At 49.6% G+C, this 17,764-nt stretch overlaps 1 protein-coding gene across 1 annotated transcript; it reads left to right on the top strand.

The window, feature by feature from the left end:
• The first annotated feature begins 417 nt into the window (after nucleotides 1-417).
• On the top strand, nucleotides 418-12,857 carry prrx2 (paired related homeobox 2). The gene is made up of 4 exons (XM_033048694.1): nucleotides 418-684; nucleotides 9,305-9,489; nucleotides 10,959-11,137; nucleotides 12,107-12,857. The coding sequence occupies exons 1-4, from the start codon at nucleotides 471-473 to the stop codon at nucleotides 12,240-12,242; spliced, it is 714 nt and encodes a 237-aa protein (XP_032904585.1). The 5' UTR covers nucleotides 418-470; the 3' UTR covers nucleotides 12,243-12,857.
• Nucleotides 12,858-17,764: the final 4,907 nt, after the last annotated feature.

Below are 17,764 nucleotides of genomic sequence, written 5' to 3'. Positions count from 1 at the left end.
GAAGAGGAAGGAGAGGGAATGGAAAGGAAGAAGGAGACGGTGGAGAGGGAGAAGGAGGGAAGGGGGAAAGGAAGGGAGGAGTGAATGAAGGAGAGAGGGAAGGAGGAGAGAGGAAAGGGGGAGGAAAAAGGAGGGGAGGGGAGAGAGGGACGGAGGAGGAGGGAGAGGAGGGATGTGGAGACAACGTTATCCCCCGCTGAGTCACGGCAGAGGTTAGAGTGGGCGGTGGAGTTGTGTTGTGTAAGAGATCCGTGGGGGGAGTGGGCGGCAACAACTGACAAAACTCCTGAAAGACTTCTTTTCGTATCCGTCAGCAAGAAGTGGGGAGAGTTCCGCAGCGAGACAAAAGTTGTGAGAAGTTGTGGAGAGTTGTGGGGGGGGTGGAGGGAGGGAGGATCTGTGGCGACCACGGGCCGGGTTGGTGTGGGGAGGGGAGGGGAGGGGAGGTGGAGGGTGATCTGTTCAAACTGATGGAAAAACCGGGCTCTCTGTGTCCGGCCGGGCTGGGGACGCCGGAGGCCGTTCAGAACAGAAAGAGTTTCTCGGTCAGTCATCTGCTGGATCTGGGAGAGGCGCCGGGCATGAACGGCTGCCCGGAGCCGGCCAGGGGGGCGAGGGAGAGCGGCCGGAGGACGAGAGATCAGCCCGGGCTCGGCGGCGGAGGCGAGGCGGCTCGGCAGAACGGTGAGTGAGTGATGGATGGGGAGGGGAGGGAGGTTGTTTAGGGCTCGGGACTGGCCGGGGACAGGAACAGGGGGCGGCGTGAAACCTACCCCGAGCCCACCCGGTAACTACAGGGCCAATAATGTAAGAAAGAAGGATCCCAATAATAAGGGAATCTGAAGAAGGGTCCCAACTTGAACCATCCATCGCCTGTCCATCCCCTCCCCTGACCCTCTGTGAGTTTCTCCAGCACTTTGTGTTTTGCTAAAGAATTACAATGTATTAGGTAGCAAGGAACTGCAGATGATGGTTTAAACCGAAGTTAGATACAAAGTGCTGGAGTAATCCAGTGGCTCAGGCAGAGTCTCTGGAGAAAAGGAATAGGTGACTGAAGTCTGAAGAAGGGTCTCCCATTCCTTCTCCCCAGAGACGCTGCCTGACCCGCTGAGTTACTCCTGCATTTTGTAATTCTAACATGGTAACTATCATTTCAATTGGAAGTGGCCCCTGGGTGTTTGTAGATTAATATGCTGGCGGATCAGTGTGAGATGCTGAGGGGGTTTGACAGGCTGTAGGGTGGGGGGGGGGGGGGTTCTCCTGTGAGTGGGTTTGGAGCGAGGGGGGTCACAGTTTATGGATCAGGGGTCTTCTCCAGTTATGAAAGCGACCACGATACTGAGACTTGGGTAAGACTCTGCATCGAAGCGCGGCAGAAGCAGAGCCTTGGAATGTTTTTCTTAAACATATAGAGGTAGATAAACACTTGATAAGCAAGGAGGCGAAAGGTCACTGGAGGAGAGGAATGCGGAGTTTACAATCACACCAGCCACGGTCTTGTCAAGGGACAGAATAGGCTCGAAGGGCCGAGTGGCTTACTGCCGCGCCTGAATTCAGACGTAGAACTGTGTGCAAGAGTCTGAAGAAAGGTCCCGACCCCAAAACCTCGCCTGTACCCCCCCCCCCAACCCTGCCCCAGACGTCACCCGACCCGCTGAGTTCCTCCAGCATTATGTGTTTTGCTCAAGATTCCAGCATCTGCAGTTCCCTATCTCCTGTCAACAATTCGGGTCGAAGAATTCCATCCAACAACTCTGTCTTTTAGTTCTGCGTGCTGTGCTCCAGAGTCAAAAATATGCCTTTCATCGGAGTCAAAATACTAATCTTAATCAATCCGGTGGCCTCAATATATTTCCTAGAATTTGTTTCACTCTCCAGACACTGCAATTTTATTTTTTTTCTGATTTGTTTGTTATTGAGGAAGATTGGTGACTCAGACTTGCCCCTGTAGCCACTTCCTGCTAACGTGTCCCCCTGTCCCTCTATCCATGTACCTATCCACCCCCCGGTTCCAACAGGGCACTGCTATCTCGCTGCACTGGTTGGGATCATGAGGCAAGAACGTGGCTTCAAATCCACCCGGCAGCTGTGTTAAATCATGTATCTGCAATTAAAAGTTAATATCAGTAATGGTGGCTGTGGGCAGACAGGGATGAAGGGGATCAGCCGGGCTATTATCAAGTGCTGGAGCAGGCTCGGGAAGAGGGAGTGGATTAGGGTAAAATGCAGGGATCAGTGCAAGTGGCCATGAACCTTTCAAATTCTGGTTAAAACTCCACATGGTTCACAGTTGCCTTTGGGTTAGTCTGACGGTTCCTCCCCTAATCTCAAACAGACCCACAGTATAATCTACCCCTTGAAATTTCCCACTGAATTCAGACGCATTTAGGGTCCTTTTTCATAACAACCAGGATAAAGGTGTAAGGAATGGTGCTAAATTATTGCAGGGCCGGGGGTGGAGGGTATAAACCAGGGGTGGGGAACCTTTTCATGTTGGAATGCTGCATTAAGTTAGCTGTAATCTAATAAAGCCGCATCCAACAAACTTCAATTTGATATACTTCAAAATGTACATTATTTTGTTAAAATAGCCCTCACGACTTTCTAATGTCTTAATTGTGGCTGTCGGTCGGGGAGGATTATTTTGTTGAATTTTCTTTTACTCTTTTAGTATTTTAAATACGTTCATTTTAAGATTAAAATAAATATAATAAAAGACAAACAAAAGCATATTAATAAAAATAAAAGGATTTGTTCGACAAAATTTGGATTCATTCAGAAGGCCGCACTTAATGGCCTAGAAGGCCACATGTGGCCTTAAGGCCTCAGGTTCCCCACCCCTGGTATAAACCTTCAATATGCCAGGATCTTATATTGGGGGGGGGGGGGGGGGGAGAGCAACATGCCGAGGAGAACGATCGCCTCAGGGGAGAGAGTAACAGATGGGAAAGAGGGAGACTGACGTACTGTGGGAGAGGGACAAGTTTGGCGGAGAAAGTAACAGAATGGGGAGAGTGACCCTCCACGATTTCCATCCCTCATTAGTTTATTTTTTGTACTGTGTGGCCCGATGATTATAATTAAGATAGATTCTACTTCATGGAAAGTCTGTGTCCAAACTTTACAGAGTTTTAAGTTTCAAAAACTCACAGCCATGTTTCTGGAGGTTTAGAATCACACCATTCAACAGCTTTCAACATGTTCCTCTCTCGTGCTGTCTTAGTAAAGTTGCTGTTCTGGGTTCAGTTATGTGTACTCTCTTCCATCTCAGCTTCCAACTCTGCCTCCACCATCGCACTGCTTCTCATCTTCAGTTTTCTTCTCATTGCTGTGAGTGCCATTTTGGTCATGTCTTTTTGAACAGATTCTTTCATTCCGTCTATACAAAGCTGGCCGTCTGTCCAGCACTTTAACAGATGCCTGGACGACACCACAAACCACTGTGCGTGCTCTCTGTTCATCATTCTTTCCTGAAGCATTCTCACCTCCATCTTACTCAGTATCCTTGCTTGAAGTTTCTCCAGCGAGTCACACACTGGTCGCTCCCTCTTCTCCCCTCTCCCATCAGGCAAAAGGTATAGAAGTGTGAAAATGCACACCTCCAGACTCAGGGACAGTTTCTTCCCAGCTGTTATCAGGCAAATGAATCATCCTACTACACCCAGAGAGCAGTGCTGAACTACTATCTACCTCATTGGTGATTCTCGGACTATCCTTGATCGGACTTCGCTGGCTTTACCTTGCACTAAACGTTATTCCCTTATCATGTATCCATACACTGTATATGGCTCGATTGTAATCATGTATTGTCTTTCTGCTGACTGGATAGCAGACAACAAAAGCTTTTCACTGTACCTCAGTACACGTGACAATAAACTGAACTGAACGGAGGCCAGATCTTCACTCCGTACAAAGTTGCTGCATGCACACATGTGTTTTAAACTTTCTTTGCAGTTTCACCGAACCTGGCTCAACACAAACTGTCCTCACTGCCAAATTCCACATTGCCCATGCTGATATTATTTGATGATTCAGTTTCTCAACTAACCGCGCATCTAGCTGAACAGTTGACCCCGGATATTTGAACTCGTCAGCATATGGAATATTTACAAACCGGGGTTTTGAAAGTTATTAAAACCTTCAAAACAATATAAAATATTTGTGCATTTTTAACTTGCATAAAGCAACAATGGGATCATGATGAAACAGATCCTCTCCCACCATCTGTCTCTCTCCCTCTCCTACCAGTTACTCTTGCCACCTACAAGTCAGCCACTCTCCACCTACAAGTATGTCATTGCCCCCCCCCCCCCATCTTGCATTCTCTCTACCCCATACCTGTCACTCTCCCTCCTCCAAGTCTATCGCTTTCTCCCCTGAGTTGGTCACTGTCCCCCCAATCTCTCACTCTCCCCCCCCCCAAGTCTGTCCCTCTCCCCCCAGTCTCTCCCTCTCCCCCCGTCTCACTCTTCGCCCCCAGTCTTTCACTCTCCCCCCATTCTGTACTCTTCCCCCAAGCCTGCCACTCTCGATGCATCACCCTCCATCCTCCCCCTGAGGCTATCACTCTCCTCTGTCTGTCTCCGTTGTTTTCTCACCCCCATCTATCACTCTCCCCTTGTCTGTCACTCTCCCCCCACAGTCTGCCAGTCCCGCCTCCAGTCTCTCTCCCTCCCCCATCTCAATTTGTTCTCCCATCGGCCCGTGTCCCTGGCCTGCAGAATCACCCTGGGTTTGATTACCCCTCACCCACTTCCTCTACTCATGCCCCCAACCAGTTAGTAGCTTAGAACATAGAACAGTACAGTACAGGAACAGACACTTCAGCCCATAACACCTGTGCCGTACATGATGCCAAGACCAACTCTTATCTGCCTGCACATGATCCATACCCGCCCATTCCCTGCACATCACATGCCTATCTAAACGTCTCTTAGTCACCACTATTGTATCTGCCTCCAATATCCCCGGCTGCACGTTTCAGATACCCACCATCCTGTGTAAAATAACTTGCCCTCAATGTCCCCCCTCACCTTAAAACTGATCCGTGAAGCTTATTCCCCTTCAGATGGTGGTTCCTCATCTCCTGCTTACTGTAAATCAACCTCATGCCTCGTTATCTACATCTATCTACTTCTACATAAATTTCTCTCTGAACTTTGTGCATGCATTTCCTTGTCTTTCTGTCTGTCTGTCTCTCTCCAGTTATTGCCTCCCTTTCCCATCCCTTCCCTTGTTTTCCCGTCCTCTCTCTCTGCTCCATCTCCTGTTTCCTATGGAGTGCAGCTGGAATGGTAAACACTGAACCGATGCTGAGGAAACAGCCGTCCTGGTGTTCTGCTGAAACGCTCAATGTTCACGTGGACTCACAGAGTAAATATCACTCGGAAGGAGGTCATTTGATCATCAGAACAATGGAGATACAAGTTAACGAACCCTGCAGATCGAATGAATTCATTCCACTCAATAAAGTCTATTATTTTACCGAAAGAAAACTTTCAGCCGAATGGGAGGGAAGGTTTATTTCAAAGACAACAGTGTGGAATTAAACTTAATTCTGTATTTAGCAGGCTGTGCTGCCTAAAGTCTTACTTGTCGATCCCACTGTGTGACAAATACCAGAAACTCCACCAGAACCCTTGTGGCACAGGGAGTTTTTTTTTCAAATTAATATTATTCATTCTCAAGACGTAGGCTGGTAGAAGGTATTAAAAAAAATAATTTCATGGCCAATGGTATGTTGGCCTCGGGTTGGAATACAAAAGAGGCGGAAGTTAGGATACTGTTATATAAAGCTCTGGTTAACCTCCCTGTGGAGTAATAACACTCGAGTCTGGGCACCGAGTCTCAGAACGGAATATTGGTCTTGGAGACATGCAGACCGAGAATCAGCAGATTCATCCCTGAGTGAGGGATTCAGTTTGAAGGCGGGTAGCGTGGTCTGAGTTCTATTCCTTTGAATATCAAGGTTATAATACCAGCTACAGTGATCCATGCCAACAAGAGAAGTGGGGTGGGGTGGATAGGAGGGGGTGGACAGCTAGGGGGGGGTGGACAGGTGGGGTGGGGATTGGACAGGTGGGGGAACTACAGATATGGGGGAGATTGGATAGAAGGGGTTGTGTGAGAGTAGATGAGAAAGAGAGATAAAGGGACGGTGGTGGGGGGGGGGCTGAAATTGGAAGTACATAAATACCATTGGATTGTAGACCACCCAGACAGAATACAAGGTGCTGCCCCTCTAGTTAAGCCGATCTGTAAGGCAGTGAGGTGGCCAATGACAGGCAGCTGATGAGGGACTCACATTGGGGTGGGCAGAGGAGGGGGCTTTATTTGGAGGTGAGGTGGGGGGAGGTGGGGGGGGGGGGGGGTGGAGAAGGCTCACAATGCACACCCACCCCTCTCCCAGAGGAGAACGAGTAATTTCTGGTCGTCACTATTGATGGGAGTCACAGTCAGACAGCACGGAAACAGGCCCTTCGATCCGACTCGTCCATGCTGGCCCATCTTAGATGGTCCCATTTGCCCGCGTATGGCCCACGTCCTTCCACGTACCTGTCTAAGTGTCTTTTGAATACTTTTACAGTACCTGCCCGACCTGAAAGATCATCTATCCATGTTCTCCACAGATGCTGCCTGACCCGCTGTGTTATTCCAGCACTTTGTGTTTTGCTCAAGATTCTAGCATCTGCCATTCCTTGCGTCCCGCATATAACAGTGTGGTTACCATTGGGTGATCTGGTTAAATGATATTGGTTGAGTGATAATATTGCCCTATATCTGGGAGTGAGAGGGCTATCCCCACCATCACTGATGGAATGTGAACTCACACCTAACCCTGCACCAGAGAAGTGTGAATTCACACCTGCTCCTGCACTGTTGGAGTGTGAACTCGCACCTACCATTGCACTGGAAGTGTAAGCTCACAACTACCCCTGCACCAGCAATGAACTTACACCTGCCCCTGCACCAGAGGGGAGTGTGAACTCACAACTACCCATATACCAGAAGTGTGAGCTCACACCCACCCCTGCACCAGAGGGGAGTGTGAACTCACAACTACCCCAACACCAGCAGTGTGAGCTCACACCTACCTCTGCACCAGGAGAGCACATTGGGAATCGCCCCTCTGCCAATGGTGAACTGCACCAGTGTTGCCTGAGTGTGAAATGCTCCCTGAGTACTGACCCTCCGATCTTCCCTTCCCCCCACCAAGATAGTGCCCGTCCTGTCCTGCATGCAGTCACTGCTGCCCCTCTAGCACGGCATGCTTTGATCCATCCATGCTCTCTTTCCTAAAGTAGGGAGAAAAGAAAGCAAAAACAGTGCATTCAATGCAAATCAAAGGGAACTGCGCTAGGCAGTAGCAACATCGAACCTGCTGAGTCTGTTGTAGACAGCAGGACATGTGTTAATCAAGGCCCAAGCTCAGGTCCAGCTCCTGATTGAACGTGTATCCCGGCTAATGAGAGCAAGGCAGCCAAAGATATTTTAATTGGAAAACAAGGCCGAAAGTGTGAGTCAAAACTTTGGCAAATCTCGCAATCCTTAATTGAAAACACTTTGGTTTGTGAAGCACAAGGGAAAAAAACTCTCCTTGTCTGGGCCAGAGAACTAAGGCCTCGTTTGCATTTACTGTAATTCTCGTCAGTCGGGATTTACATCAGGGGTTCAAAATATTATTATTTTTTACAAAAATAAATTGAAATCCCAATCAGGGTTGATTGATCCCTGGGTTTACAACTGTGAGCTGAATGATGTACTTCGCATTAACAAGGCCACTTGTGCGGGGAATATGGCCAGACAAAAGTGACACAACCTGGTGAAAATGACCCAAATGTTTGGTCAAAGGATTAATGAATTGTGTGCAGGTTTGGTCCCCTAATTTGAGGAAGGACATTCTTGCTATTGAGGGAGTGCAGCGTAGGTTTACAAGGTTAATTCCCAGGATTGCGGGACTGTCATATGCTGAGAGAATGGAACGGCTGGGCTTGTACACTCTGGAGTTTAGAAGGATGAGAGGGTATCTCATTGAAACATATAAGATTGTTAAGGGCTTGGACACACTAGAGGCAGGAAACATGTTCCCGATGTTGGGGTAGTCCAGAACCAGGGGCCACAGTTTAAGAATAAGGAGTGAGCCATTTAGAACGGAAACGAGGAAACACTTTTTCTCACAGAGAGTGTTGACTCTGTGGAATTCTCTGCCTCAGAGGGTGGTGACACAAAATGCTGGAGTAACTCAGCGGGACAGGCAGCATCTCTGGAGAGAAGGAATGGGTGACGTTTCAGGTCGAGACCCTACTTCAGACAGAGCCAGGGGAGAGGGAGACTGGAGATATGGAAGGGTACAAAGAGCATGTAAGGTGTGGCTTGGCATCGGTCACCATTTGCAGGTAACCTCCAGACTTCCAGCACCTTTTGCCCAGAGCAACGTTTCCTGACTTCACCCTGAGAGATTTAGCTCTAAACTTCAGCTAGCATGGATCAGCCTTAGATTCCCCCACCAGGATCTCTCTATCTCACCTGCTGGTTCCATTTAACTTCAATCAGATATTCCTTTAGCTGTCTAAGTTCCTCGCAATATAACCATAGTTTGTGGAACAGCTTCCCATAATCGAAGCCTTGGAATCCATGGATTGTATGCTCGATTCAATACTTCAGAAATATAATCATATTGGGTTGATTTCAAATGGTAGAGTTTGATATAATTTTGAAGTAGAAACTTGGATGTAAAGATGTTTTCACCGAGTTCCCTATAACATTCATTTGGGACTCTCGTGGACATAAGGTGAAGAATTCTACACTAGGAACGCACGCTCATTCTCCATATTTCAGCCGAAAAAAGGAGACCATTCGGACAGAACATTGCCACCAGTCCCATCCCTCATTTGTTTCCCTGTAACCTATTCTCTCTCTCCCACACACACACTGACCCTCACTGGGGTACAGGTCCCACACACACACACTGACCCTCACTGGGGTACAGGTCCCACACACACACACTGACTCTCACTGGGGTACAGGTCCCACACACACACACACACACACTGACCCTCACTGGGGTACGGGTCCCACACACACACACACACAGGCCCTCACTGGGGTACAGGTCCCACACACACACACACACACACACACACAGACCCTCACTGGGGTACGGGTCCCACACACACACACACACACACACACACTGGCCCTCACTGGGGTACGGGTCCCACACACACACTTGCTCTTTGCCTGTGTGGGGGATAATGCCATTTTGTAACCCTTCTCCACCTCCCCTCTCTCCCGCCTCCTGCAGTGGTGCGACGCATTCTAAACGCAGATCTCCAGAAAGAGAGGAAGAAGCAGAGGAGGAACAGGACCACGTTTAACAGTTCACAACTCCAGGCACTGGAGAGGGTCTTCGAGCGAACGCATTATCCGGATGCATTTGTCCGGGAGGAGCTGGCCAGGAGAGTCAACCTGAGCGAGGCGAGAGTGCAGGTCGGGACAAAGCACCAATGCAGTGCCAATCGTGCATGGGATCGCCATACAGAGGGTGGGAGCGTGCCGGGGTTGATGCGGTACATGGACTCCATCCCCATCTTCTCCTCTCCTCTCCTCCTGCCTTGACTATTTTCAAGCCTCCCTTGAATTCACCAATACTGTTGGCTTCCACCTTAAGGCCGCAAATCCTTCACCTGATGTATTGACTTGCCCCCGTCCCCTTCCGTAGCTTGTGCAGCGCATCGGAACGTGGAACTCAAACCTTTCCCTTTGCCAAGCCTTGTGAGTTTATTTCACGTCGCTGCCCGATCCACAGGAGATCTGTGATGGAAAGGTGGATAGACACAGCAGAGAATAGATCTCTGTCGAAGGTGCACAAAAATGCTGGAGAAACTCAGCGGGTGCAGCAGCATCTATGGAGCGAAGGAAAAAGGCAACGTTTCGTCCCGAAACGTTGCCTTTTTCCTTCGCTCCATAGATGCTGCTGCACCCGCTGAGTTTCTCCAGCATTTTTGTGTGCCTTCGATTTATCCAGCATCTGCAGTTCCTTCTTAAACATAGATCTCTGTCGGTTCTGCCTGCATCCAGATCCCTCCATGGCTGCACCATCTCAGTCACCTCATCCAGCCCCAGAACTAATGGAAATGTCTCGGCCCCGCCAATTCTGTGCTCCCACAAATCCACCATTTCCAACCCACCAGATTCAGCTGCTTTGACCCAGACCTTGGGCATCTCCTTTCTAGAACTCTCCACCTCACCCCTGCTCCTTCAAGACACTTCTGAAAACTTACTTCAGCGGAACGTGAGGTGTAGGGGGGATATGGAACACGTGCAGGCAGAGGAGAAGAGTGTAACTTGGCATTATGTTGGGCATGGGCATTATGGATTGTAAAGGGTCTGTCCCACGAGCATGCGACTCCATGCGGCAAGCGCGACCTAAGCGGCTCCAAGCGCGACCTAACGTGGTCGCTTGAGCCGTACGGCCTCGCGGGGCCGGTCCCACTTCGATCGCCGGAGCCGTATGGAGTTGTGCGGAGCTGGTCCCGACATCGAGGGGGGCTCCGAAAAACTGACCGTGTTCAAAAATTCCACGCGGCAACGGCCTGCCGGCCCTCAGCCGCCTCGACGCCGTACGTCACGCACGAACTTCCCGCGGACTTTGCTCAAACTTCACGTCGCTCACTCGTCCTCCGCGCGGCCCCCGCTTCTGGTTAGGTCGCGCTTGCCGCATGCAGCCGCATGCTCGTGGGACAGGCCCTTTAGGCTTAATCTTGTGCTGTATTGTTCTATGTTCTGTGTTCATAGTCTATGTTCTCCGCTCCATGTTCTATGTTTTAAGAGTCGTGTGGATTTGGCTCAGAAACTGTTGCTGCCGATTGTAATACAAAGGCCGGGTTGACATGAAACTGGTTGACAGAAAACAGCTCCCATCTCTCACCCCCTCACCGCCCCCGTTACTCCCGCAGGTCTGGTTTCAGAATCGGCGAGCCAAGTTTCGGCGGAACGAACGCGCCTCGTTGGCCAGCAGGACGGTGTCGCTCCTCAAATCCTACGGCACGGAAGCTGCCGTCGAGCAGCCGGTCGCCCCCCGGCAACCTTCCCTGGGCGCAGAGTTTCTCTCGTGGTCGGGCAACTCTTCCTACAGGTAACGGCGCAGCGGGAACACCCACGGCTGCAGCCCCCCCCTCCCCCCGCTCGCGGTCACATGTCATTGTAACTGTCCATCACACTCTCTCACCCAACACATCCGTTTCAACCTCGTCCATCGCCAGAGAGAGGCCAAACGCAAAATGGCGGAACAATACCCCATATCTCGAAGATAGACACAAGGTGCTGGAGTAACTCAGCGGGACAGGCAGCATCTCTGGAGAGAAGGAATGGGTGACGTTTCGGGTCGAGACCCTTCTTCAGACTTGGGCAGCTGGTACTGAGTGGTTTGTACATTGAACTTTCCAACTTCAGATAGCCCTTAGCCTCATGTTCCTCTTCACACACCCTCACACATCCATCTTGTCTCATTTTATTCATCTCTGCCATCCTCCTCCCCCGACTGATTCCACCTGCCCATCATCCCCTCCCCCTCTAGTTCAAGCTATCACCCACTGGTCTCTATCCCCTCCCACCCACCCACTTATGTACTGGCAATCATCCCTCTTCTCACTCTGATGCAGGGCTTGACTCGAATTGTTCACCGTTTCTCTGCCTCCTCAGATGCTGTTTGACCATGGAGTTATTCCAGCATCTGTTCCTTGTTCCAGATCCCAGCATCTGCATTCTCTTTTGTCTTCACTCAACAGGAGAGATTTTGGAAAACCTGTCCTCCCCTCCAACTTCCACAGACACAGACACGTATCTGCACACACACTCACACGCGCACGCACACACACGGACACACAAGCGCACACACTCACACGTGCGCGCGCACACACACACGCACATACACACATGCATGCACACACACATGCACACACGCACATGTGCGCACACGGAAATGAACGCACACACACGCACAGAACAAACACGCACATGCCCACGCAAATGTGTATGCACATGTACACACACATACACGCATGAACGAGCAAAGACACACAACGATTGTTCTGTGTGTTTACAGCCCGTTGCCATCTTACACTTCGAACGGATCGAGCGGCAGCAGTCCAGGAGTGACCATGGCGAACAGCATTGCCAATCTACGGCTGAAGGCCAAGGAGTTCAGCCTCCAGAGGAGCCACGTCACCCCCATCAACTGATCCCGGGCTGGCCTGGGACAAAGGCAAGTGCTGGGGACATTCTGACATGGGACACGTTCTAACCCAGGTCAGTGTGCTCGGCACACTCTCTCATCCAGGATAACGTACGGTACATTCTGACCCGGGACATGGATCCAGACCAGCCTGCCCAGGACTATCCAACCTAGGGCAACATGCTCGCCACATCCTGGCCCAGGATAACCTGCTTGGAACTCCCCAACATGAGACAAAGCACTTGGGACCCGGCTGTCCCGGGTAACGTCTGACCCTAACCTTGGCCAACGAGGCCAAGACAAACAGACCCAAGGTGATGTGCACTCTGACTCAGGGCAACAAGCTGGCCACAACATGACTTCAATATGTTCCAGCTCCAAACAAGCCATCTACCAAGTGATTCAGGTTGTAAGAACAAGGAACCGCAGATGCTGTTTAATACACAAGAGGGCACAGAGTACTGGATAGTTCATGGGGAACATTGACATCCTTGTTTTCAGGAGAGGGCTGTACCGTGGAACAGCGGTAGAGCTGCTGCCTTACAACGCCAGATACCCGGGTTCAATCCCGACTATGGGTGCTGTCTGTATGGAGTTTGCACCTTCTCTCCGCGCTTGGGTTTCCTCCCACACTCCGAAAACATACAGGTTTTATTGGCCTCGGTAAAATTGTAAATTGTCCCTTGTGTGTAGGATAGTGCTAAGTGTGCGGGCATTGCTGGTCGGCGTGGACTCGTTGGGCCAAAGGTTCTGTTTCCACTCTATCTCTAAACAAAAACTAAAGATGCTGCCTGACCTGGTTACTCCTTTACAGATCGTAAACTCACTGACATCTCCTTGGATACACGGACAGGCAGCGCGAGTTACCTGTTGCTCAGTGTGTCGTGAGATGATTGCAAATGTTACTTTGGATGTTTCTCAGTGAGGTATATTGGAGCCTACAGGTTAATTAGTTACTGAGCTTCTGTCCAATTGTCTCTTTTTCCCGACCCCATTCAAAATGGAGTCCAAGTCATCACGGTTAGAGGAGCTACAGTATACTGGGGCATGGGGCAAGCTGCCCACAGCTCCAGCCCCCCTCTAAATGCAGCAAGATGCACGCTCCCCTTGCACAGCTTCTCACCAGGGTTTGGCTTCCATGGGCACCAGCGGCCCTCTGGCCTTGTACCTGCAGGTGCCTCTGCTTCACCACACCACAGTCGTAAGAGCAACAGAGTTGGTATGACTGGTGTGGCTCCAAGGAGCGCTGGTGCTGTCTGCCTGGAGTTTGCATGCGCTGCGTATTGCTGAGTTCTCCAGTTTCCTCCCAGGGACCCACGGATCAGCAGGTTAATTGGCTACTGTAAACGGGCCCTGTGCGCATGCGAATGATACAATCTGGGAAGTGTTGAGGGCCATCTGGCGAGAATGAATAGGATATAGAATGAATATTGATGGGCTGAATGGCCTAATTCTGCTCCTATGGCCGACGAAATGTGATTGAAGTAGGATGAGTGCAAATGGGTGCTGATGGTTAGTATTGATTCAGTGGGCCGAAGGGCCTGTCCTCGTACTGGATGACTCTATGACATTGAGAAACAAGAGAGAGAGATGCTGCATTCACAAACTACCCACCCTCATCGCTTCTACCCCATTCCCCTCTCCATGAATCATCTTCAAGGGGTGATTCCAACATCCTGTCAGATGGATAACAGCCCTCTGTGAAGGAACGTATAATCCTGTCTGCGACTTGTGGCCAATTATTTTATATCTGTCATCTTTGAACTCACTTACTAGAGAAAGCATTTCCTCATTATCGAATTTATTAAAACTTCTGATCATTTTCTTTCTGATCTTTGGCCACGTGGAACATGAAATAAAACTATGTTCAAAGGCCTCACAGAGGCACACACAAGTCTGCGCAGCCCAGCCTGAGTTTCAGCCTTGAACCCAGAGGTGAAAGATCAATGCTTGTGGCTTGGGTCAAAGTATCATCACAACTTAAAAAGACTTTGCCCCATGCTACAAACATAGGGTGAAGCAAGGATGATACTTGTATACAACGTTACTTTGCAATGAATTTATGCATGTCATGTTTAACTGTTTGAAAAACAAATCTGTTGAATCAATAATGTTTAAATATTATATTGTAAACTGCTCTGAGAGACACAGATCTTATGTATCATTAGGTATATCATTGATCATTTGGATATCATTCTATATATTTATCCTATTCTTCTACTGCGAGAGACCTGGGTTCGATCCTGACCTTGGGTCCTGTTTGTGTGGGGAGTGCATGTTCTCCCTGTGACTGTGTGGTTTCCTCCAGGTGCTCCGGCTTCCTCCCTCATCCCAGACGTGTGGGTTTTTAGGTTAATTGGCCCTCTGTAAAATTACCCTTAGTGTGTAGGGAGTGGATGCGAAAGTAGGATAACATGGGACTAGTGTGAATGGGTGATCGATGGACTCGGTGGGCTGAAGGGCCTGTTTTCATTCATTCTGTCTGTCTGTCTGTCTGTCTGTCTGTCTGTCTGTCTGTCTGTCTGTCTATCTATCTATCTGTCTATCTTTCTTTCTTTCTTCATTGATGTATCACAGCCAAGAGGTGGGAAAGGGAGGGAATCCCAGGCTTGGGTCCCAGGTAACTGAAGATTGGTGCAGCAGGAATATCTGGATGTTCAAGAGGCCCAAATGGAGCCACGCAAGAGCAGGACCTTAAAGCAGGAGGAAGTTACTGCCCAGGGAAGGGATCTAGTCACCGAGAGTTCAGGGTTCAATTTTAAAATACGCATAAACACTCAAGCAAACATAGCGAGGTTGAACAAACTTACATTGTTATCTCTGGAAGGTTTTAGGTGGAGAGGAGACCTTATAGAAACATAGAAACATAGAAAATAGGTGCAGGAGTAGGCCATTCGGCCCTTCGAGCCTGCACCGCCATTCAATATGATCATGGCTGATCATCCAACTCAGTATCCCATACCTGCCTTCTCTCCATACCCCCTGATCCCTTTAGCCACAAGGGCCACATCTAACTCCCTCTTAAATATAGCCAATGAACTGGCCTCAGCTACCTTCTGTGGCAGAGAATTCCATAGAAGTATATCAAGTTACGAGAGGCATAGTTAGGTTAGACAGTCAGAATTGTTTCCCAGTGTGGGAATGCCGAAGACTAGAGGGCACAGCTATAAGGTGAGAGGGGCAAAGTTCTGTGCAAGGGTGGTGGTGGAAGCAGATCTGAAAGGGGCTTCCAGCCTTGTTTAAGAGGCTTTTTAATGGATACACAGAGTATGGAGGGGTGTGGATCACAAGCACGCAGAGATTAGTTTAACTTGGCATCATAATCGGTACAGACATTATGGGCCGAAGGGCCTGTTCTTGAGTTGTACCGTTCAAGAGAGTTTTATTCTCATGTGTCCCTGAAAGGACAATGAAATTCTTGCTTTGCTTTAGCACACAGAACATAGTAGGCACGAATACTGAACAGTTTTATGTTTACAAGAACCTATAGCGCAGTGTGTATTAGCACAGTGTACAATGTCCACTGGGGGCAGTGTCCATGCAGTCTGCACCTTGCTGGGTTAGGGGTTTCAGTGAAGCCGGGGCAAAGGAACAGCATTAGTTGAGTTGGGCTGAAGGGCCTGTTACTGTGCTGTACTGTTCTGTGTTCTAATCTATAAACACCTCACCCTTCCATATCTCTGGTCTCCCTCTCCCTCGACTCTCACAGTCTGAAGAAGGGTCTCGACCCAAAACGTCACCCATTCCTTCTCTCCAGAGATGCTGCCTGAGTTACTCCAGCATTTTGATTCTATCTTCGGTATAAACACATTGGGCTGTTTTAATTAATCTGCTGCAGGCGAGAGGTGACATATTAAAAAAATGCTTATCCAGTAATAATTTTACCTGCTGGTACCATCCACGTTTCAAGCACGTTGCCCGGCTGGAGTGCATTGTTCCCTCTTTGTTCCATCTACATCTGGGCCTCTCTCTCCCTCTCTCTCATTCACTTTCTCGCTCTCTCTCTTGTTTTACTTGGCAATCCTTCTCTTGGACCGAAGATTTTAATAACTCTTGGACTTTGATAAAGATTCCCAAAAAATCATTATCGAGGGAAAAAGTATCCAGTGACGACCTAACTATTAAATATAAGACCAATCCCTTGAGCACTGGCAGGAGCCAGACAGAAAGCAGACACGCACGAGAGGGTCTGGGCTTTAACGCCTTTGATCCATCGCTACTTGTGCCAGAAACATCCTGAGAAACAATTAGACACATCTCATTGGACTATGATACTGAGTCTGAGGAAGGGTTTCGGCCCGAAACATTGCCTATTTCCTTCGCTCCATAGATGCTGCTGCACCCGCTGAGTTTCTCCATCTTTGTCTACCTTCGATTTTCCAGCATCTGCAGTTCCTTCTTGAACACACAGATTCCCTGTTCCTTCCATATTGTTGTTTCCACATCCCCCCTTTTGTCTCTCCCTCCCTCTTCCCCATGTCTCTCCCTCCCTCTCTGTCTCTCCCTCCCTCTCTCCCTCCCTCTCTCTCTCCCTCCCTCTCTCCCTCCCTCTCTCCCTCCCTCCCTCTCTCTCTCCCTCCCTCTCTCCCTCCCTCTCTCTCTCCCTCCCTCCCTCTCTCCCTCCCTCCCTCTCTCCCTCCCTCCCTCTCTCTCTCCCTCCCTCTCTCTCTCTCCCTCCCTCCCTCTCTCCCTCTCCCTCTACCCCAAACATCTACAATGTCTTCACTCCTCCCCCCTCTTCTTTTCTTTATTTTGTTTTCTTCCTCCCCCCCCCCCCCCCCCCCCATCCGCTCCAACCTGCCTCCTGCCCCCTTTCTGTTACAACCTCCCCCCCATCACTGTCCTCCTCCCCAGCTGCCCCTCCAGTTCCCTCTCGCCCCCACCCTGCACTCTGTCCTCCACAGCCCGGGACCGGTTTCTCTATCACGAACCGCGTAAATCCCAGCGAGAAGCTTCCCTTACGGAACGGCGGGAATCCACTTGGACTACTGTTGCCGGGATCTGTGCTCTGTGCTAATAAATGGTTCTTTTAATCTCCAGAGTCACAGCAGCCTTGATGTTAGTTTGCCATTTATTCCTCTAGTTACAGTCCAAGTCAAATAGGCAGCTGCCAGCTACACTTCAAAGCTGGACCAATACCCAACGATAACAAAGCTGAATTGTGGTTCTGTTACACTAGTTACAATCCTGACAAGAGACCACTCACTGACTTGAAGCGTTGCCTGTTTTTTTCTCTCTCTCTCTCCACAGATGCTGCCTGACCCGCAGAGTAATTGCCAGCAATTGTTTTATATTTCAAGTGTACTGTCGAGGTAAATTCTGCGCCAGTTTAAGGCAGGGCGGCGTAAACATTAACGAGTCAGCGGCAATTGCAATTTATCCTTTCATACTTCCAGGAATCGACCCAAGTCGGGATAAACTTTGTCTGATTGACTTCACAATTCCAGAAGGGAAACAGAACAGGAAATTACATCTCAGGAATCTGAGACAGTCAGCGAGCTCAGTCAGTGTGGACTTGCCCGCGTCTCT

This window comes from Amblyraja radiata, chromosome 32 (assembly GCF_010909765.2).
Source record: "Amblyraja radiata isolate CabotCenter1 chromosome 32, sAmbRad1.1.pri, whole genome shotgun sequence".
In the NCBI taxonomy this organism is placed as follows: Eukaryota; Metazoa; Chordata; class Chondrichthyes; order Rajiformes; family Rajidae; genus Amblyraja; species Amblyraja radiata.
The sequence above is the reverse complement of the archived record's forward strand: the minus strand, read 5'-3'. Positions and strand labels throughout refer to the sequence as shown.